General features: G+C 38.4%; 1 protein-coding gene across 6 annotated transcripts in view; it reads right to left on the bottom strand.

The window, feature by feature from the left end:
* The window catches only part of NF1 (neurofibromin 1), a 165,520-nt gene that overhangs the window by 13,069 nt on the left and 129,867 nt on the right, over positions 1–22,584 (bottom strand). For all 6 annotated transcript variants that reach the window (XM_039507432.1, XM_039507435.1, XM_039507434.1 and 3 more), the window contains 17 exons: positions 19,800–19,940; positions 19,315–19,594; positions 17,772–17,986; positions 17,480–17,541; positions 17,235–17,349; positions 16,255–16,356; positions 14,461–14,601; positions 13,725–13,851; positions 13,043–13,174; positions 12,332–12,467; positions 11,331–11,488; positions 8,020–8,142; positions 7,189–7,316; positions 6,176–6,276; positions 4,729–4,871; positions 3,836–3,882; positions 2,753–2,969 (listed from right to left, as the gene is read on the bottom strand). In XM_039507432.1, coding sequence (XP_039363366.1) covers positions 2,753–2,969; positions 3,836–3,882; positions 4,729–4,871; positions 6,176–6,276; positions 7,189–7,316; positions 8,020–8,142; positions 11,331–11,488; positions 12,332–12,467; positions 13,043–13,174; positions 13,725–13,851; positions 14,461–14,601; positions 16,255–16,356; positions 17,235–17,349; positions 17,480–17,541; positions 17,772–17,986; positions 19,315–19,594; positions 19,800–19,940 — 2,368 coding nt within the window. The remainder of the gene's footprint in view (positions 1–2,752; positions 2,970–3,835; positions 3,883–4,728; positions 4,872–6,175; positions 6,277–7,188; positions 7,317–8,019; positions 8,143–11,330; positions 11,489–12,331; positions 12,468–13,042; positions 13,175–13,724; positions 13,852–14,460; positions 14,602–16,254; positions 16,357–17,234; positions 17,350–17,479; positions 17,542–17,771; positions 17,987–19,314; positions 19,595–19,799; positions 19,941–22,584) is intronic.

Below are 22,584 nucleotides of genomic sequence, written 5' to 3'. Positions count from 1 at the left end.
AAATTAGTTTTCTCCCAAACTATCTCCCATTGGCCAGTGTGGTTGGCGGAACACTTGCTAGTGGTTTGCAGGGAGCTGACTTGTTCCTTGTTCAGAGAAACGAAACAGATGGGAAGTGATTAAATGAAGAGCAAAAGCATACACGGCATTTTTTTTTGTCCTGAAAAGACCACCACAACACACAATGCAGTACAGAAGCTAAGAATACACAAATACTTTCTCAACATCACTTTACTATGTGCAAACAAGTGCTGGAGTTGTCACAGAGATGTTACATAATTGTGGGATGAGAGGTATCCGCAAGACAGGTCTTTCCATTAAGATGTTGACCAGCATGTCCTGAATTTTATTTTTTAAATGCCTTTAATTTTTCCCTACTCCTGTTTGCCTGTCAATTTCCATCTTGCTAACTGACCATAGAGGGAAACAGTGAATTTACTGAACAGCGCTGGCAAATACACAAATTAAACTGACAAAATTTTCCCTTAACTTTTTCCTGTAATAGGAATGTTACATGCTATTTGTACTGTACCTAGAATCAGCTCAAAATTTTCAGAAAGAAATTGATTTTTAACTTAACTGTGTCCCTTTAAATACTCACAGTAACACTATTGAGACACCATCTAAGATCTTCATGTAGTTTTCTGTTTTGAACAAAGTCGACCAACTTGACACTTTTGACTATTCATTGCTTTATAATATTCAGTAATTTTTGGCAGAAGTGTTTATAAACAAAGCTAAAACCACCTTCTTATTTAAGAAATTAAGATAGGAACATAAAAAAATCTTGCAATGTAAAAAACTGATTTTTCCAAGGATTTCTAAAACTAACATCTACTGTAACCATTACTGCAAAATAGTGTTGATAATTTTAACACCTTGCGATCATAAATCTGATTGCACCCCAATTCTTCTGTTTCTCACTGCCCAAGTCTCGTTATTTGTCCTCAGCATGAACATCTATAACAAGGACACAGCAACAAGACTGCAATGATGATAAAAGCCTCCCTAGGGCTGAGCTGTGCTATTGATAAAGCAGCATAGACAGGTACAACACTGAAAAGCTAATACTCTTCTCCCATTCAGGACAAAGCTATTTAGTGAAATAAATCACCTTGGCTTAGCCAGAACTTGGGAAATGAGCTAGTTTCTCCTCAGGATAACGGATTTTTCTACCTAAACTGGCTCAGTTTTCTCAAGACACAATCCTAGCACCCTCTCTTCAATGATTAAATCAACTAGAGTGTTTCAGCTGTTCTAAAAAATTGGAATCCACTTCTTCAAAGACACTGGACAGACTCTGCATTGAGGTCACAACTAAGTGATGAAGTGGTAGGATTTTAAATACACTTCAATGTTACTCATTTGGTAACCAGCTTTACAGGGCATTGCCTCATCTTTTGCAAACCTAATATTTATCATATAGACGAAGAAACATGGACAACAGCTGTGAGCAGAAAGGAGAACTGGAAGGCTAGATTTCTTGAGTGCAACTGACTCCTGGTTTTGGGCCAAAAGAAGCCAGAGAGAAAACAGAGGCAAGTACCGGACCTAAAGGCAAGCAAGAGACTACCAATCCTTGCATCCAAAATAGAAAAATAAGCATGGAACCAAAAAGATGATTTTTAAAAGTGTCAGAGCTGTAGCAATTTGAACACAACAGGGCAAAATTATACACCATATTGGTATCACTGAGGCAGAAAAGACTTTTAATTAGATGTGTAAGTTAGCAATCCAAAAACTACTGCCTAATGGATCAAGAAATTTCCCCCAACATTCAACCTGCGTTTTCTTTCAACATTTCATCCTACTGCCCCTCACTCATATCCTCATATACTGCACTTAATAGTTCCTCACCTTGCTCGCTGTTTACTCCCCTGCATGCAAACATCTACACCTTTATTTCCTCCCATTTAGTGGTCACATAGCAAAGCTATACATATTAAAGTCTTCCATTCCTCCATCATTTACTCTTTCCTAACACTTGGTGGCAGTTCTTTTTGGAACTCCTATTTACCAGTATCTTTTTAGTAATGTGGTCAGAAGTGAAACAGTATTTCAGGTGTGGGAGCACCAGTTCTTTTATTCAGCAGGACGACCATTTCTGTTCTGTGACGACATGTTGTTGCCTGTACAGCCTTAAACTACATTACATTACCGACTCATATCTATTTAGTTTCCCCAAAATAACCCCCAAGTCTCCTTCAGCATTACTGCTTTCCAGGGCTTGCCTCCCACTGAGTACGGATGTTTTGGATTTTTTTTCCCTGGGGCATTAATTTGCATGTTCCTATCTTGACTCTCATATTGTTATTTCCGTGATGAAATATGATGACATCCCAAAAGGAATGTAAACGTTTACTTTTTAGCATCCACTGCTCTAATATTATATACACACAATAAAATGTAGCTCTTTCCTGCATGCTGCTGCACCTTGCTGTTATTCCTCAGCATGCATCACCAACAACAGGAAAAACTTGAATCCCTAGGACATTTTGCAAGTTTTCCTTGTTAACAAATTTAACATCGATACTGAGATACAAGTAACATATGGCAATGTTGAATCCCACTCACAGGGCCAGAAGACAATTTTCACAACAAACAAAATCAACATCAAGCTCTGCTTCAGAATGTAATGTCACTTAATATATTAACATCTCTAGAGTATTATTGAAACTTTGGTTTTGGGGCTACATAAATGTTAGTTTTAATATGTTCCCTTTATATATGCAATATAAAAACATTTACTGACCTGGGGAATGCTGGGAAGTTGCGAGTGAGGTCATAGAATTAGAAAGGTTAAGGTTTGCAGTAATACTAAGCTGGCTCTGCACTGCAGGAGGATAAGGAGATGTAGGCGTCAGTAGGGATTCCTCACTGGTTTCCTCATCAATTCCAGGCAAATATGTGTCAATCAAGGCATCAAGAAACTTCACTATAAGCTCAGCATAGTCTGGGATTTGTGTTTGCTGTGGAAATAAAAATTAGATCTGTTCCTATTTCACTTCCACCAATATCAACATACATTTTACCTCAAACCTTACTCTGGTGTTTGCTTTTTTGGTCTGCGTCTTTAAGCATTTTATGTGGGCATCCGCAATCTAGGCTCATATTCAGATTAATTTTAATATACACTAAAGGCAATCTGTAGTTATAATATGAACATACCACTCGATAGCAGCAGCAGCAAGTAATGAAGTGGTAGCACCAATGCCAAAATTTCCTTTAGAAGGTGAACTCCAGTGTCTAGTTCTGAATGTGTCGATTTATAAACGTTATCTGTGCGCCTTTAAATCTAAATAGCCAACCACTGCCCATCTCTGCTCATTTGGTCCTTGTTACATTGATTCAACAGAATAAATTGCAGTACAGATGGTCAATACTTAAGACAATATTGCATTCAGTGTAAAACGTGAAATTTATCATTGTGAATTTACTTCTGTATTGATTTCCACATTTCTGTAAGCCACAAAATGCATTTAATAAAGAACTAAAGATGTGTTGAATGACAACATATATCAAGTGCCTCTTAACAATGGCAATGAGAGCATTGCAAAGGGCTATTTACCAACTTGACTCCTCTTACCTGACTTTGATAGTTTAACAGTAGGTGAAATTATCCGTTTTTATACCTGCTTATCAAATCTATCAAGATTTGTGAGGTCCACCAGAGGGCTAGTTACTGTCTTACACATTAAAGAGTGCCTAGTGGGCTAGTCTGTTTTATCACCATTATTTTTGTATATTTCAATATAGTGCCATAAGGGTATCCTGGTGCTCCACAGAGAATAAAGACAAGATTCTCAATAACTTACATTTTTTATACTATTCTTACCTTAGAGAATGGCCCAGCAAACCTCCACAACCCATTAAATCCAAAACCTATAACAACAAATTGAATATTACCATCCTATAACAATTTTCTCACAGAATTTTGATAAGAAACCAAACTAATTAGAAAGTATACAAGATGCATCACTTGGATTTGCTTACATATTGAACAAGACATTATGTAAGGATCTCACAGTGACAAACCGTGAAATTGTTTATGCCTAAAAATAGACTGAATTTTGTGTTCAACATGTAAAAAGTACAAACTGCTGAATTTTGTTTTTTATATGTAATATATATCTTAAGTGTAATAAATGAATTCAAAAGCCCCAAACTGAAAGGGGATGCTGTCAGGTTAAGCATTTAAGCATGGATAAAATTTCCACAAGGGCAAATGACTTAGGAGCCCTACGTCACATTTTAAAAAGTGACACAGGAGCCTAAATCTCATGGACTTTCAGTGCCTAAGTCACTTTGAAAACAGGATTTAGGTGCTTTTAAAATATTACCTTTAACTAGTAAATAAATTGCATGATACTTGATTGTTACATCTAAGAGAATTTTACAAATCTCATTTATTATTTGCAATTTTTGACCAGTATTTGCATTTTGTACTTCACTCACCGTGGTCACTGAAAACAGATTACTGAGTTTTAATTTCTAGCCTATTTCATTTAGTGTTTTCTTAAGCAGCTGGCAACATGCAGTCATAGCAAGGAATTTGACATTTACATTAAAACAGGTAATTTATTACAATGAATACATTCTTACATTAAGATTTGTGAAATTAAGAAAAACCCACACAACAAATTCTGGGCAGCAATAATCTTGATGGAAACATTTTTATTTATTTATTTTACAGTAGAGCAGTTTAAAAAAAAGCAGAAAGATATTTACTTTGTAGGTAAGAAGTTTGGTACTGGGGTGGAGATTCTTCATGGTAGACAACACTCTGAACAATCCCATGAATTGGATTCAACAAATTTGGGTCTTGGCACAGTGACAAAAGGGTATTGATCTTGGAATCCAATAAATTGTGCCTAAACAATACAAAAGTAAGTGTCTTCTTTTTGTTCATGTAGTTAAAGTTAGATATGAACTGCAGGTTCATTTATCAAACAAATGATTGGGATGGGATTTTCAGAAGCATCCAAGTGATTTAGGAGCACAAGCACTATTCACTTTCAATGGGACTTATGCCCTTAAGTCACCTCAGTGCTTTTGAAAATCCCAGACATAGAAAATGTAACGCATCAACCCTTTTCTTTAATTAGCAATTAACAAAATACTCAAACATGCAAAATCAAATATTTGAATTATTTACAAGGAAATAATTAACGGGTAAAATGAATCTCTGGATTTACTCAGTCCTCGGTATTACTCCTGATACTGTCACAAAGGACGCCAATTACTGCCAGTTTAATTTAGGTGACTTGTGAAATTCCTTTAACTCTGACCATCATTTTGTAACAGGAGGATGTGATAATTCTTCCTACAACATGCACACCTGAATTTAAGAAGTCCACACAAGTTACACTACAATAGCTTGACATTCCTAAACTGTATTGAATGCACATAGACAAGAATACAGTGATAAACTAAGCAAACATGTTGTATGCAAAATCATACTGAAGGAGTAACACCTGGGTTGCACTTTAAATAACTTGTTTTTGACAGCAAAAAGAACAAGGAGTACTTTACTGTGGCACTTTAGAGACTAGCAAATTTATTTGGGCATAAGCTTTCGTGGGCTAAAACCCACCCACGAAAGCTGATGCCCAAATAAATTTGCTAGTCTCTAAGGTGCCACAAGTCCTCGTTCTTTTTGCTGATACAGACTACCAGGGGTACCGCTCTGAAACTTGTTTTGACAAGTCGCTTGAACACCAGTAAAAAAAACAAACCAAAAGCCTGTTTATCTGCTGGGGGGAAAAAATCTAAAAGGTATCACGTATCCCCTTGTTATTCCCCAGAGCCAGGCCAAAGCACCCAAACTCTGACTTGGAAGGATTATGGCAGAGCATAATTCAGTCTCCATGGCCTTTGGCCTCTCTGTGAAAACTGTCAATATGGGTACTTATTAGTACCAACTGTTGGGTGGTTTCTGTATTGAGGATATCGCTTCCACCTTGAACACCAAACTCATTTCACATAGGCCACTAGATAGCTTCCAATGGTAACAGCCTTCAGTCCTTACAAGTCTAAGTTAAAATTGAACTAGCAACCTAGGGGTAAAAAATGTCTTGTAACCCCCGACATCCAGTTCCCGAAGTCATTTTATGCAAGTGTAAAGCAGCAAGCTGAATACGAAAATTATTATATAAACTGAGTTTTAATTACTTACACAACAGGAAAAACCTTTGGGAAGACGACACTGGCTTCTGCTAAATACTCATAAAGAATTCGTTGGTCAAATTCATCTGTAGTGTACTTCACTAATGTTGCCTAGCATAATGCAAAGAACAAAAATCAGTATCTCTCTGATTTGGGAGGTGAATATTTGTGCTTAATTTTTTTATAGCAAGGATTTCAGTCATTGAGGGATGACACTAGTTCATCACTAACAGCACTTGATTGCCAAAAAAGGAGCACTAGCAAGATAGATTAAAAAAATCCTTTAATGTGATTAAGGACAGTTTTCATTTCAAGTATTTCATTGCACACAGGAGACTGACAATCAACCGAGTTGGTCAAAATTTAAAAAATTGGCAAAAATTTTGGTCAATTCATTTCCCTCTTTTGGTGAGAAATGTTTTCAACAAAGATTGCCCCACTGGTTTTCAAAAAATGAAAGTTTAGAAATGTACTCAAACTTCCAAGAGTTTCAGTAAGAACAAAGAAATTCAGATTAAACATTTTTGAATGTCTTTTCAGAGGACGGCAGTGATGGGAACAGCATTGGAACAGGCTGGGAAAACATTTAAAGTAATTTATACTGCAACCCTCAATCCCTGGGCTCAAATACATTTAAAACTCAAATTAATCTAGTTCCAGCAATTTAAGATTTAAAAAAAATATATATATATATATATATATATAGATAAAATGCACATATTGTAGCATCATCATTTGTTTTGTGATTCTCATCACTGTGAAAAAGTGAGATGATAATTTGATGTGCTCTGAAAAAAGGTGCATAAATGTGAACATTAAATATTTGCCTGTTTATGGATATTAAATATGCATTTAAAAAAGGAATTCTCTTGACATCCTAGACATTAGTGGGCAAAATGGAATGCCTTTTACACATCAGGGACAGACCCTGATCAATCAAGCCCTACTAGCATTGCACTGAAACATACATGCTGGTTTTAAAGATATAGTACATTAAAAATAATATGGGGAAAGTGTGCTTACAAGGACAGTAAGCAGCAGGGCTTGAATTTTTGGATCAGTAAGGACCTCTTCATCCAGGAGGACATTAGACTCAGACACAGAAACTTTCCGAAGGTGTGGGTGTTGTTGGGGTGATATTCTCTGGGTTTCTGCCAGAAAAGAAAATTTACTCAGTCAGAGCACAATAATTAAAAAACAAAGAATTATATACCATCCCATCAAATTCAGCCACCTACAACTCCCATGAAACAGCTTTTTGTTATCCACAATTCAATGACTTGTATGTTATGAAAAAGCATGTTTGTTGTAATAATAATAATAATAATAATAATAATACCAAGCTCATGTGTAATACTTTTCATCAGTAGGTAAAGAACAATATCCCATTTCACAGAAAAGGAAACTGAGGGACAGGGAGGTGAAGTGACTTGCCCAAAGTCACCCAACAGACGAGTGACAGAGCCAGGAACACAACCCAGGCTTCCTGAGTGCCAGTCCAGTGCTCTACTCATGAGGCCACTGGTTCCTTTGTAAAAACCCTGCATTCAGCACTGATAAAAATATAAATGGTATAATCTGATTTCTTTTTGCTATGCAATGTTTATTTTTGGCTGCCTTTTACTCTAGGTCTCCGTATTAACTTTGTTCAATTGTAGTGATTCTAGATTCAATTGCCAGTGTTGCAAAAGACTGGAGACTTTCTAGGTGGCTTGCTTTGTTAAGACAAATGAGTATCTACTGCCTTGTTGTACCCTAAATAAATGAATACAGAATTTAGTAATAATCCTTTTCATGTGCATGCACTGCACTTAATACTAGGAACAGTTTAAAAGTGCTAGTCTTTCTTCTCACCCATGTCATAGTCATTTTCAGCTACTCTCCTCATTTTGGGGGGTGTGGTAATCCCAGATTCGATTTCTTGCCTTTTAGGAGCCTTTGTGTCTGATATCAAGTGGTCAAAACTTTTCCTTGTACCTAAAAAAAAAAAAAAAACAAAAAAAACCACCACCAAGAAATGAAATCAGTAAACAATGGTAGATATTCGTTGTATCTGAATAGTAAGGTACTGAATGTTTTTTGCTGTGAAGGTATTACACTACCAAGGACATATGGACAAGAACACTGGGAGAGGTGGTCTCGCCATCCTCTGTGACACTGATATCTTTTGTATGGAACAGCAAAGCACATCCCAACAAGAGCAGGACCTCTCTGGGCCTTTGTCCTACTGGTATCCTAGAACAATCTTCACTTGTGGATACATTAGCTCTAGATACGGTCACACTAGTACCTGGGATATTTCTGTCACATCTTTTGAAATGCTTGGCTAACACAATATACATCAGTTTGGCAGCCAATTTAAAAAAATGATATTTAAGTCTCACGTGCCCAGTGTGTCTCATTTTATTTCCTGGTCAGCATACTACAGTGTCTCCCATTTAGTAAATATTCTAACGCCTTATTACTGGAACATGAGTCACTATCAGGGTCACTACTCCCTCTCACTTAGTGTGTATATTTTAGTGCTTATGAAAGGTGAGAGATTGAACAGCACTGGTTTGAGGTAAACAAGATGTGGGTATTGTGCAGGCCCCCACAAAGCTCTACAAAGCAATATAATCCTAAATGACGTGGCCAGGACAGTTATTCCAAGTCCTTGATCCACTCTTGAGAAGGAAACAGAAGCATGCAGCTCACTGTAATGATCTAGCTGGCCATGGCAGGAAGCTTGGACATAGCAGGTACGCTCCAATACTTCGATATCATCACTAAGGCTATGATTTGTCATGGATCTTTTTAGTAAGTCATGGACTGGTTACGGGCAATAAACAAAAAATTACAGAAGCCGTGACCTGTCCCTGACTTTTACTAAAAACATCCCTGAGAAAATGGGGAGGGAGGAGGGTTCAGCATCCTGGCTCTCCCCACTCATCCCGCCAGCAGCTGGCTGGGAGCTGCAGGGACCCCATTGTCCAGTGGCAGGGAGGGGTCCCCCACTACTCTGCGGGGCTGGGAGCTGCGGAGAGGTCCCTGCCAGTGGTGGAGTCTGGGGAGCTGTAGGGGGCGGGGGCCTCTTGTCCCCAGCCACTGAGCAACTTCAGGGTGTCTCTGCTGCTGCTGTTGGGGTGGGGGTTGCTCCTCTGAGCGACTGAGCAGCTGCAAGGGGGGCCTGTGACAGTGGCGGTGGCAGGGGAGCTGCAGGGGGGGCCCCCGACCTGTGGCTGCTGAGCAACTCTGGGGTCCCTCTGCCACTGCCAGTGGTTGGGAGCTGCGGGGGGGCAGCTGGCTGGTCATGGCGGCTGAGCCACTACAGGGGGGGATCCCTGCCATAAGCAGCGGCTGGGCAGCTCTGGGGGTCCTGTGGAGACTAGGATGCTGCAGGGTCTCCAATGTCACAGAGGTCGCTGGAAGTCACAGATTCCGTGACTTCCGCAACCTCCGTGACATAAGCTTAGCCTTAGTCATCACTCCCAGTTGACCAGAGTACTCACTCATTATGCCACAATCCTTCCCTATCCCTCTCTCTCCTGCAGACAAGTTGAAATCACGAATTCCAGGATATTCTGCCCCTTAAGTAACTGCTAAGTAACACGCTGAGGCCAAAATCACGTTTCATGGCATTCCCATACTACATGCTGTGCGATCCTGAGTTCTAGGAGCCTGATTCTCAATTATACTAAGGCCCCTTTATGCCACTTTCTCAGTGTAAATTAGCCATAAAGAGAATGGAAACTGCTCTCTAAGTCTGATGTAGAGCTGGGAAAAGGGATTTGCAGCAGCCCTACAAATCTCAGAATACAGGAAGAGTAAAGATGGCTTAAAGAACAGCTCAGGTCAAAGGTAATAGGCTATGGACTTGTAGATTGCCAATTCAAACCCGACATTCGCTGGAAGTAACTGAAAGTTGTTACTATCTGCTGATTGCTTGGTGGCCTTTATATTAAATGAGTCTTGGGGGCTCAAGTTTCCACTGGTCCTGTGCTCACACCACCAACTGCTTAACCACTGCTACTAACTGGAGCCCTTATTAGAAAATTCAACAGGGAGACCAAAGATTTAGTGGCCCTGGTCACTGCGCTATCCTCTCTCCCCTTGGGGGCCGAGAGCCTCGAGGTCATGATTGAAGCATTGTGGGGCAAGGTAGTGTAGGAAGCTTATGCACCATTGCATGTGTTGTACTTGTTCCATGGCTATGCAGAGCAAAACCCTCAATCTTCAAGACTGTTGTTCTAGCACAATTACCACCAAACAAGCCCTGCTCAGATTTCCCAGTTTCACCCTCCAAGTAAATTAAGAGGCAATTTTTGCTGCAAAGCAAGGAGAGGCAGATATAAGTCACGTAATGTAAGAGGACTGATGCAATATGCCAGGAAACTCTTATCATTCTTCTTTGTTCCTGTGCAGTTAAGACTTTTCCACCCATAAACCTAATAAGTTAAGGAGCTGTAAGTGTAACATGTAGCTGGCAATGAACCAAAATTTGTCCATCTTCTCCCACTAGGAGGGTAATTCTTACACATTTTAATTATGTCCCGAAGATCTGCCTTTTCCCAAGCAAATACTATTAAGTATTCCTTATGAAATGTAAACAGGACATGGCTCAAATCAGCAAAATTGAAAACTGCTTTTTCTTTCATTTGTTTTCAAAGGCAGTGAAATTCTTAATATATATTTCAGTACTTCAACAAAAAAATATAAGCAACAACTGCCAAAAGCTCTAAATGGTTTGAGACTGTCTTGTTTCTGGTGTTAACCACAGACATTGAGACCAGCAGAAGTGGTGAAGTTAGTAGCCTCTAAGTTTTGATGGGGAGGGCTGGCAAGTGATTCTTAACTCTGGAATATGCTTTCTTTTTGGCCCTGCATTGCTTGAATTTGATGACCATCATGTTTCACTGCAAAGCTTTTTTTTTTTTTTTTATATAAAGACTTCCTATTGGGTGGGTGGAAGCAGGGAAGAGGGGAGAGTCTTAGTTTGGAGGGACTTTAATTATGAAGGTTGGTCCAATTTGTATTGTGGAGGTGTTATGTACGTCACTGGAAGAAAGGACGGGCCCATTTTAAAAATGTCAAATAAATATGTTATGTTCACCCAAAACCATTTTCTCTGTTTTAGCTTTTTAAAGACTGATGTAACAAACTAGTAAACCTAGTGTTTTACTTACCTAGTAGCTTTTTAGTGTTGGCTTGTGAAGGCTGTCCCATATCCAAGCTCATGGATTTTCGTGTTCGTGGACTAATCTGTCCCACTGTGGGGTAATTGGCAGCAAGATGTCTGTCTGACCCCTTTGGAGAGGACCACGGTTGGTTTTCCTTTAGTGTCCTGACAGTGCGGAGGAATTTAATTTTTAAAAACCAAAAGTTGCATATATTTGGTTAGAAACCTTCTAACTATTTGAACTTTCCCCTTTATAATACTAACAGTTAAAGCTGTCAGCTGGAATTGTTTATACAGTAACCACTTTGGTTGCAAAATTCTGTAAAATTATCAGTGAAATGCAGCACCTTGTGTGATTATATTACTGAAATGGTAAAAACAAATAAGAAAATTACCCAATGTAAGGAAGCCAACTTATAAGGAAAAGGGAAGGCCCTATTCAATAAGCAGCTGATCTATAAGGTTTTTAGATCTTGTTTTTATAAAAATGCTAATAATAATTCTAGAAACACGCTCTGGATTTCATAAAACCAGGCTTGCTCTTCCACTTACATGCAGACCTCCTAGACTACGATTTCACTGTTCATAAACAATACTGATGTTACCAGCTATTGCATGCTGGAATCTCAGCTAAAGGAGGAGGTAGGGGATCACTAGGTAGTTATTTTATGGAGCTACTAAAGGAGAAAAATAAAGATGATTATGTTTTTAAACCTGTTGAGACAAGACTCAGGGTAAACTTCAGCCCGATGCAGAGAGGCTAGCATAAGCCCTAGACACCGCTTAAGTCTCACTTAAGCATATAGTGCGTAAGTAGTGCATAGGCCTCGAACCCTTAATGCACAGTTGATCTTTAAGCAGCCCTTCTTAATGCTGGTTCTAGTTTTTAACACATTACATGTTATCTTTAAATAAACTGCAAAAGGTACTGCTTTCTTCCCAAAGTATTCACTGAGGTTCACACAACTGCTGTAGTTTAAATACAGTGAGAGAGAGAGACAGACTGACCTACAGCTGGTGTCACTGTGATGTATGGGATATGTATCCATAGGAACATTTTCCATTGAAACCTCTGTCAGCAAGAGAGACTTCCTATGTTTTAGGCTGCAGCGACTTCGAACTTCCTCAGACACTGTCAGCAAAGCTAAAAATCCAAAGAAAGCGAACAAGTTTTCAAAGACAGCAACATTTTCAGAAGTCTACACAGTACTCCATGGACTTTAATTTTTTTCTTAGCACATACACAAATCTATTGGAAGCTGCAATTATTTCTCACTAAAATGCTTAAAATCAATTAAAGTTTTTGAAGTAATTTTAAAGTAGTTAAATTATTTTTCATAACAGTCCCCTATAAGTTTACATCTAAAATTTTATTTAAATATTTTCCCTCCATGTTGTTCATTCCTGCTAGGCGGCTAGAACTCTCGATTGCTTTATTTTTTAATGTAAGCATTTAAGTATTTACATTTTAGAAACTCTCTCCAACCTGTGGCAGAATTTTGAAACAGATACGTGACTAGGTACCCCACATGCTGAGTTTACCGACTTTGTTAGCATTCCCTTCACTGATTTAACCTTTCAGACTAATTTTCTGAACAGCTCCGTCGTTCTCTGACAGTTTTCTTTAAATAGCTTTTGACTATTTTATCTACCCAACGTCAAGAATTTACACACCCCATTCCTTTTGATTAGGCAGAAGGTTAGTAGTTCTTCTTTTACCTGCAAGATAAGCCACACTCTGGGTATTCACCTCGAACTTGTCACAATTCCTATGTTTGTTAACCAGAGCTAGTAGTGTGTGTAAAATCCTTACTGTCCTTGCTACGATGGTAGGAGAGGGATGCCTGTATCCTAGGGAACAAGGTTATGAAGAAATCCAGTATTGAGCATTTAGTTTTTAATGCATATTTATTATAATGCATTTACCAATATTCTTCCGTGAGATATTTCTCAGAACCCTTCATATATACAGAGTAAGAAAGCACAAAATTAGTGAATGATGAACATACACTAAAACTATTATTTTTCTGCCCTCTCCCAAAGACCAGAACACTGCAAGTGTCCAGGCAGATATTCTACATATTTATTTAAATTCTTGTCCCATTATGACCACCTGTATAATACGCAGTAAGCCTGAAGTGGAGTCAAGCCTAAATGATCAAGCGAAAGCACTTTTACAGAAAGTACCACAAAAGAACAAAACAGAAATAAAGCCATACCTCCAGTGACAGTTCACACTGCACAACGTGAAACCCTGATGCCATTTAAGTGAATGAGAGTTTTGCAATTGATTTCAATGGGGATAGGATTTCACCCTTTATTCATTCTTGGACTTGGTTATGCTTCTAAGCTAACTTAGAATATGACATGAAAACAAGCACAACACATTTTCTATTCCTACCTTTTAGAAGATGTCCTACTAGTGCAAAATTAAAGTTAGAGTTAAAGTTGAGTCCAACAAAATGATCCATCTGTTTGCAGTGCCATTCCAAAGGTCTCCTGATTTCCATAAATACTTCTTCTGGGCTCTGTTAAGGAAAAACAGTGTCTGATGGTATGCAGCTGCAGATTATTCATGCTTATTATTCATACCACTAAATTTTTGGTAAAAAATTACAGAAATCCAAAGTAGTTAGAATCTTGCAATAAAATATGTAAATAAAATCCTTATGTGTAATGTTGACATTTCTGTGCTCTGTGTCAGTCTGGGTAGATTCCAAGCAATATTACAAGTTATAAATTTCTACTTTTTTCCTCTCTTTCTTTCTGGAGGTGGGAGAATGAATTTGCTGTGATTGTGCTCTCTCGACATGTCAAAGATTAGGTTAAACATTTAAGGAGAAGTTGGAGAAGAGCCCAAAATGTATTCAGGTTCTTTTTTTTACCCTGCAGTAGAATTTCAGGTTCTGTAGGAACCAACGTTAATAAAAGAGTTTTTATAAGGAGGTTTACATGAGGACTCTTAAATGTAGGAATAGTGATTTCCTTGCAAGTCAGAGTACTGGACACCAGTTCTTTTCACTCAACTATTTTGTTCAACAAGGAAGTATACACACAGATTTATTTGCTTTCAAAGATAAGAATGCACAGTACATTAAAGGTTGCTCACACAGTCTACTAGTGGGTGGATCACTTACCTTGTCATTGAATACCCGAAGGCTATCTAAGGTATGTAGATTTTGCTCAAGTAGTGCTGTACCTGCTGAATAAAGGTTAACTTCATCTAGCTGCAGCACTGCCATTGCCACCCAAAAGAGGGCCTTGTGCATAGGAGAGTCCTAGGGGAAAAGATTGCAGTGATTTTAATTTCAAAACACTTTCTGGAAATGAATAAAAAAGTGTATCCTGGTAATCTTGTTTATGTCATGCATTCTTAAGCTATCCTTGATTGGTGGTGGTTTGTTATCTGTATATGGGGTTCTCTCCTCAACCACATTAAAGACAAAATTGACAGTCCACATGAGCACCATCTATATTCCTCAAGCAGCTGTATTCTTCAAGGTGGATGTCTAAGTACCACAGAAGAACCAGTCAAAAGGATCACTCTTTGTGACTGCTGCCTCTCCAATCATTCCATTCTTTCAAATCACACATATTTCAAATCAGTACTGCGCCTTCATTCCACCAATCTGGGAAGTGATGTTTGTGTTCAATGCCAAGTCTAGATTCCAAAAGATGTGACCATAATGCTGAGGCCAAATTAGTCGGGCCATTACATGCCCAATCAGATTGGCATGCTGGGCAAGTGAGCATTCACCACGGTTTTTATTAAGATTATGTCTTCCTTATAAATGACAGACATACTGGGGATCCAATTCTTATCCTCTGTGTATGACATTACCAGAGATGCTTGCAGGACCAAGGACCAAAGTCTCTAGCTTTATATTTTACTGAGGTAGAGTCAAACTATTAGACTTAAAGTGAAATGAAACAGAACTTCCAAAGGCTACGTGGCCTTCATTGTCTTTACAATAAATACTCAACTTAAACTTCTGTACTAAAATGTAAGTTCATGACATATCAACATAAAACTGAACCTGAAAATAATGTACTAAGGCACAACTAATTCCTGCAACTCATTGTTAATTCTAAACCCTGAATAATGCCATCCGGTTGGCTCAGCAGACAACGCTGCTAATACAAAATAAAGTGACCAAGATAAGGATGACATATCAAATGGTAAAATCACCAGAAGATCCTTCAGACAGATCACTAATATTTACTTAAATTCTTTGATGTGTATGGAAAATGAACATTACATTAACACGCCTTCCAAATGCATATATCAAGAAAATTGATGGAAAGTTAATTTCTCTTGAGAACAAATTTACAAAATCAGTTGCACGCAGAAGAGACTTTACAGAGCTAGCCACCCTTTTCCAGTAATGCCCAGATTCAAGAGCTTCACCCCACTTTCAAATTTACTGTGTCCCTTTGACAGCGTGTGCAATACAACTCTGCAAGGAAATTTTACAGAGAATCATAATTGTAAGCAAACTACTGGGTTGACAAAGTCATGAACTTCATGACTGGAACATTTCAAGTCAAATGAGACTAGCTTTTATGACAAACCGCAATCCGGAAGACCTGTGCCAGCAGTCACAGATTGGAATGTCAAAAAAAGCTGAAGAGCTCAGGACAGAAGATCATGAAATAACCTCATTCAAACCTTGCTGTGGCTTAGGACCATAATTCTGCTTCACCAGACAATCACATGCAAGCTCAGCTTTTCCAAAGTTTTTGCAGAGAGGGTCTCAAATACAAAGCGGTGACATTTTTGATTTCCCTTTGAGCAGGAATTACTTTTAGAGTAAAGGAACAGGAATATTTCCAGAGATGAAGTTCACAATTTGTATTAATATTTTTGAGGTTAAACACATTTATACTTTTCATTTACAGAACAGATTCATAGTTTTATCAGTGTTATTTACCTTATTAAGAAGTGGCTGCAGCTTGGTTAGTGCGATAACTGTGGCTTCTATAAGAACTTGGCTGTTGTAATTATCAGGACCTTTTAAACAGCTCTCAAGTCCCTTTTTGGAAAAATGGAAAAAAACATTTAATTTTTATAAAAAACAGGATCTAAAGACCAAAGTTCTAACCAATAGTTTGATTTTGTTTTGAAAAGTTTAAACTTGTTTTTAAAGGATTCTGAAGTATTGTCAGTGAGGATTACAAACCGAGAAAATGTTTCATGGCGCATATAAAATTTAAGATGCTGTCCTGTTATTTTAAGGATCAGTGGAGCTATTATATCAGAGGCATTGAGTAGTCCTGATATTTCAGATACTGTTCACTTCAATTTTATGTCTACAAAACTTGAGTAGAATAATAAAATGCTCAAGGGAAACTAATCTTCTTGGTACGCTGGTCATCTGCAATTAAACACAGCTCTATGATCTTGTTTGGTATCATGGACACCATTACCAAGCTAACTGATTAGTTTTAAAATATTTCACTTGTATAAATGGTAGGCACTTCATTCAAATTCTCTTTAAGTTACTTTATTTGCTTTTAACAGCTATTAAATGTATAACTTCCTTCAGAGTTATGCAGATGCAGCTAAGTACTGAGCTCTTAGATTCAACCTCAATGCAATGCTCCAAATTCAGTTAGAGATAAATTATCTAGCCATACCATTTTTTTGTATCAGCAGCATCAGCAGCAGGTAAAATTACTAAAGAGAAATCAAATTCAGTACCCACCAAATTTATTCTGGTCAGAAAAGGTTTGGCTACAAAAACTGGATTTTCAATTATGCATCAATTCCTTGTTCTGCATAAGAAATCACCCTAAAATGTGTCAGTCATTAAATTCTGCTGAATCCAAAATTTAATCACGAGACAAAATTATTTGGCTGTTAAAGGAGCTATTCTATGATTTACATCAAGAAAAACAAAGAACCATATACCTTGCTAAGAATTCGGATTATTTGTTTTATTTGCCCATGCGACACTCGTTTACTGATACAGCCAAAGACGACAAGTGCTCTTGGTTGCAGAGATGGATTATATTGGAATGCAAACCTGTGAGAAATAGAAGTGAGTTGTATTAAACACTTTCGTTTCCATAAGCCTGCGCAGCGAAAAAAACCCAAGAGTTACACATCTACTACACATGCAGTTATAGTTTATGTTTCTGTGAATCACAACATACTTTTGTGCTAGGTCTGTCCACTGGTCCAGCCACTTGCATGTTGGAATATCTCTCATACAAGCCTAAAAAAAAAAAGATATTGAATACATGTAACCTTAAGCAAAAGCACCTATTTAAAATATGTATCTGCTTTTAATTCTTAGAGACCTATTCCTTATTTAAGCACTTAGTACTAAGCCTAGTCAGGAAGCCGACATCCTCTTATGCTGCTTGCCTGCATGATAGTATATATAATACTACTATGTTATATCTCATGGTTTTTATTAGTTTCTCATTGTCTTACAAATCGTACCTCCATGATCTCCAGCAGAGCTTCAGTAACTGTTTCCAGGGAAGTCAGTGCAAAAGTCTCCCTCTCGTATGAACCAGGAGAGAATGACCTATCCCGATAACTGGATCGGAATGCTATGACAGCTGCTGATTTCACTTTGCTGATTCCAAACAACAAATAAAACTTGGGCAGCGAGAACTCTGTCAAGCTAAGTCTCAAAACTTGCTTCGTCTCCTCTGTTAATTAAGAATTTACAAGTTACATTTAATATATTGAATCCCATCCCACATTTCAAAAAGTACTTTCAAGACCTAAAACCCATTAAGGTGTAAACATGATTCTAGGAAGTGGACCACCTTCACTTGGGGGTGTGTGGGGGGGGAGGAAGACAGACATTCTGTTGAAGATGTACTTGCTAGTGGGTTTTAACTCTATTGGTTCTCGCTGTTTTATCTTGAGATCATTGAAAAACAGCAAAAATATAATAGCATGTAAGGTATCCTCTTTTAGTTTCACAATCATCTTACACAAGTGACATTTTGGTTACCTAGTATTCTATACATCTATTCAACAGCAGAATTTCAGCCAATTAGAGCACAGTTTCCTTTTCATCTACATCATGTCAATAATGTCTCCACATCACCCCTTTTCCAAACGAGCCACTCCCTTTAGTCATTATTTACATTAAAGACCTGCCCTAAATCAGCTAATCAGTTTTTAGCTCATTTCTCATTCATTCTAGCCATACACCCATGCGGCAATCTCTTGCAAAGCTGAAGAACAGCAACACAGCACTTTCAAAACCCCAGAAGAGAAACGAAACTTTAGTGTTATAGAAGATTAATCTTTATCGCTCACAAATATTCACAATGAATAGCAGAGGCTGATTAAATGACTCGCTTTTGTTTCAACTATCCATCTCAGCCACCCTATTACTATTTTGTATACAACAAAACAATTGTTATCCTATAATTAACTATCGTTAAATGAGTTGGAACTATTGTCTCTTATTGTAAGTTCTCCTAATTTATGACCATCGCAGGTGACAAATTTCTACCACTCCACTGTAGCCATTGCCCATACTGGATCAAGCACAAGAAAGCTCTGGCCTCAACTGTGATCTAGTACTGAACTACAGTTCACCTTTACTAATGGTCTGAAAATACATCACCACAGTGCCACCTGTCGTCTCAGGGATTGTCTCCACTTACTGTGGATCCAGGATGTGGTGATCGATCCACCAGGAGTCGATTTAGTGGGTCAAGTGAAGACCCACTAAATTGACCGCCGATCGCTCTCCCATCGACTCTGGTACTCCACCAGAATGAGAAGCATAAGGTAAGTCGACCTAAGGTAAGTCGACTCCAGCTACGTTATTCAACATAGCTGGAGTTGCGTAACTTAGGTCAACGTAACCCTGTAGTGTAGACCTGCCCTCAGATACAGTAGCTTCATACAAATGATGGTAGGGGAGAATGGGATGGGAACAGGTCAAAGAGACATTTGCTAAAGCAAAGTAAACTAATGAGTGATCAACTTAATATAATATTTCGTAAGAACTTACCGCTAAAGTGAAGTTGTGAACAAGTGCACAGAGAATGAATGATGTTGATGACCAGGCCATGGGTGGAAGCTCTAAGGGAAAGAGGACCAGTGGCCACCAACAAAGTAACTACATGGAAGAGGTAGGGGAGATGTGCTGCCACATCAAGAGAATTGTTAAAGGAGAGCATCAGCATGTAACGTGCTAGAATGGCAATATCATCCCACATCAGGTGTTGCTCTAATGTAGGAGTTGGAGACAGACAAGTCTTGTCGATTATTTTGCACATCCTCCCTATTACCTGAAAGGGAGCAAACATTTTCTTTTAGTTAAAGCAAAAACAGGGCTCAAAGTTTCCCTCAAACACCATTACAATTAAACTTTACAATGTTTCTATTAAGAACACATATTAAAATACTATCATACAACTGTTTAGAGCTGGTACCAAAGAGCAGTGTCAAATTAGTGACTGACTTAAAGGTAAGCTAAGGAATAGAAACACTCACTTTGCTTGAAACCAGTTTCACATTTCCAGAAGCCAGTGCTACAGCTGTGTCTGCCATAACCTCAGCTTTTATGGATCCCAAGCCCCCTGTGGCACTGGTTTTGATGAAACTGTCCAGCACTACATCAAGTAGATCTGTTATCTATTGGAGAAAATAAGTAATCATTTACTTGTTAATGTCAGGTACATGAAATTCAGGTGTAACAATCTGAATTAAGCAGCCTGATAGACAAGTGACTACTTAGTTCTATTACTTGAATGTATGTGGTTGAAAATTACAGCACCAGTTTCAGTGATTTTTCAACAAAGATAACCATGCTTAATTTAACATAATGTTTACATTGTTACATCTGAATTAAGATGAACCCCACACAGTTTTATTATAAACATAAATTTTAAGTGTGTGTGCTTCACAGCTGGATAGTTAGATTGTGAGGACTTAGTCTGCATCGTTTTCTAGTTGCCATTTGAATCTAAAATGTTAGATAAGTATTATTTAGAGCAACAATTTGGAAACTACGCACTGGAATTTTTAAGGTATAGTAAATCTGTTTTCTTTTTAAAAAGCAAGAAGAGATTTTATTGTTTATTTAAGGTATTGCCTAAAATATTAGACAGACATGGTCTTAGCTCTCATTAAAACGGTACTGATATCTTGCAAGAATTTTTAGGTTGTGAGAAAGCTACCTATTTAATACAGATATACAAGTGATCAATGCAGAGAATGTTTCTCCTTAACTATCCAGACAAAATAGTACTAACGATTGAATTAGGCCACATACAGTGTTTGACTGCTGGTTTCAATCCATTGTAGTTTTCACCATCTAAGAACCTGGATAAAATCCTGGCTCCATAGAATTCAATGGCAAAACTCCCACTGACTTAAAAGAAGCCAAGATTTCACCCTTTAATTTCCACATTCTCCATGTCTGCCTGATAATTGACTTTCATATTGGAGATGGCATAATATAAATGACACTCTTACTGTTACGGTCCAGAGTTGCAAATTATACTGATTTTTAGTGACCAAAGTTCATCAAACAGCAGAGGCTGCTCACCAATTTTGGTGGCAGTTACCATGTGTCTCAAAGTAATTTGGTGGTGCTGTGTTGCAACATCATGTGGTGACAGGACTGAAGAAGAGCATGAGAAGGGGAAAAAGGGAAGGAATGTAACTAAAAGGAGTTCATGTCAGTCAAGCAAACGAGCAGAGACATTCTGACAGCGAGTGAAGCTGGCTTTTTAGTTGAAACTTTCCTTACTAATGGCATAACTCTGAAAGCCATTTTTCCTCTCCTCCAACTTTTGTCTTCTGGGAACAGACTTATGAGCTTAATTCATAATTAGGTTAGAGGCCACTGGGGAGAGGGGCTGTCATACTATTTGGCCATATTAACATATTATGGAATGTGTTCAATTTTGGTGGGTGAGGGAGAGTTCAGTGGTTTGAGCCAGGGTTGTGAGTTCAATCCTTGAGGGGGCCATTTAGGGATCTGGGGCAAAAATCTGTCTGGGGATTGGTCCTGCTTTGAGCAGGGGGTTGGACTAGATGACCTCCTGAGGTCCCTTCCAACCCTGATATTCTATGATTCTAAACAAGGAGCTTTTATGCCCACACTTGAAGTATCCATGCAACTAGTATGGTTATAACAGGAGTGCTGAAGATATTTCCTGAGACAAGGTGGGTGAGAATATCTTTTATTGGATCAACTTCTGTTGGTGAGAGAGACAAGCTTTCAAGCTTATCCAGAACTCTTCTTCAGGTCTGGGCTACAACAACACTGCATACAAAGATACTTCCTGAATTTTCAGGTTTCTGTAGAAGCCAGGAATGTGTTATTAAAAGTCAGAGCTCAATATTTAATGTTAATAGGAAACTTCATTATAAGTTGTGTGAGCTGCGATCTACATACATGGTTAATATACTGAAGTGCTGTTAAAAGAAGATAACTGTTTTGGCACTAATATTAAATGAATGTAAAATGCCCGTCTGCAGTGTTGTAGCTGTGTTGGTCCCATGATATTAAAGAGGTAATCTCTTTATTGGACGAACTTCTGTTGGTGAAAGAGAAAATTTCAAGCTACACAGACCTCTTTTGCTGGTCTGGGAAAGGTATTCAGAGGCCATATCTAATTACAAAATTAATTTGACCAAACTTACACTGGCATACAGCTGCCGCAGTAATTACATCACTTGTGCGTGTCTACACTTTGCTCCTTGTGTAGGCAGTACACATCCTCATCAGGATCACTTGTATCAATTGCATTGTTAGTGTGGGGCATTATGGGATGGCTCCTGAAAGCCAGTAACAGTCAACATAAGCAATGCAGCGTCTACACTGACATCGCGTCACCCCAACTACATTGACCTTGACTCTATGCTGCGCGCGTAGGTGGAGTTATTATGTTGGCATAGTGGGGTAGTTAAACTGGGGGGAGTAAAATGCAAGTGTAGACACTACGGGCAAGTCTACACTGCAAAATTAAGTTGACTTAGGTTACACTGATGTACAGCCACCGCAGTTTGGCATGTCCACACTAGTGCCTTCTGTCGGTGGTGCACGTCCTCATTAGGAGCGCTTGCACCAATTTAATTATCAGTGTGTGACATTGTGATGCACTGACAACTGGAGCTCCAGGCGGTGGAGCTCTGGTTGTCAGCCACAAGGGGCTGACAGCTGGAACAGTCGACGCAGTATCTACACTAACACTGCATCGACCTAACTACATCAACTGAAGTGTTATGCCTCTCGTGGAAATGGAGTTATTAGGTCTGTGTAATGGGT

This window comes from Mauremys reevesii, linkage group 20, assembly GCF_016161935.1.
Source record: "Mauremys reevesii isolate NIE-2019 linkage group 20, ASM1616193v1, whole genome shotgun sequence".
NCBI classification, from domain to species: Eukaryota; Metazoa; Chordata; order Testudines; family Geoemydidae; genus Mauremys; species Mauremys reevesii.
Note: the sequence above shows the minus strand (reverse complement) of the source record. Positions and strands in the feature narration are given on the sequence as shown.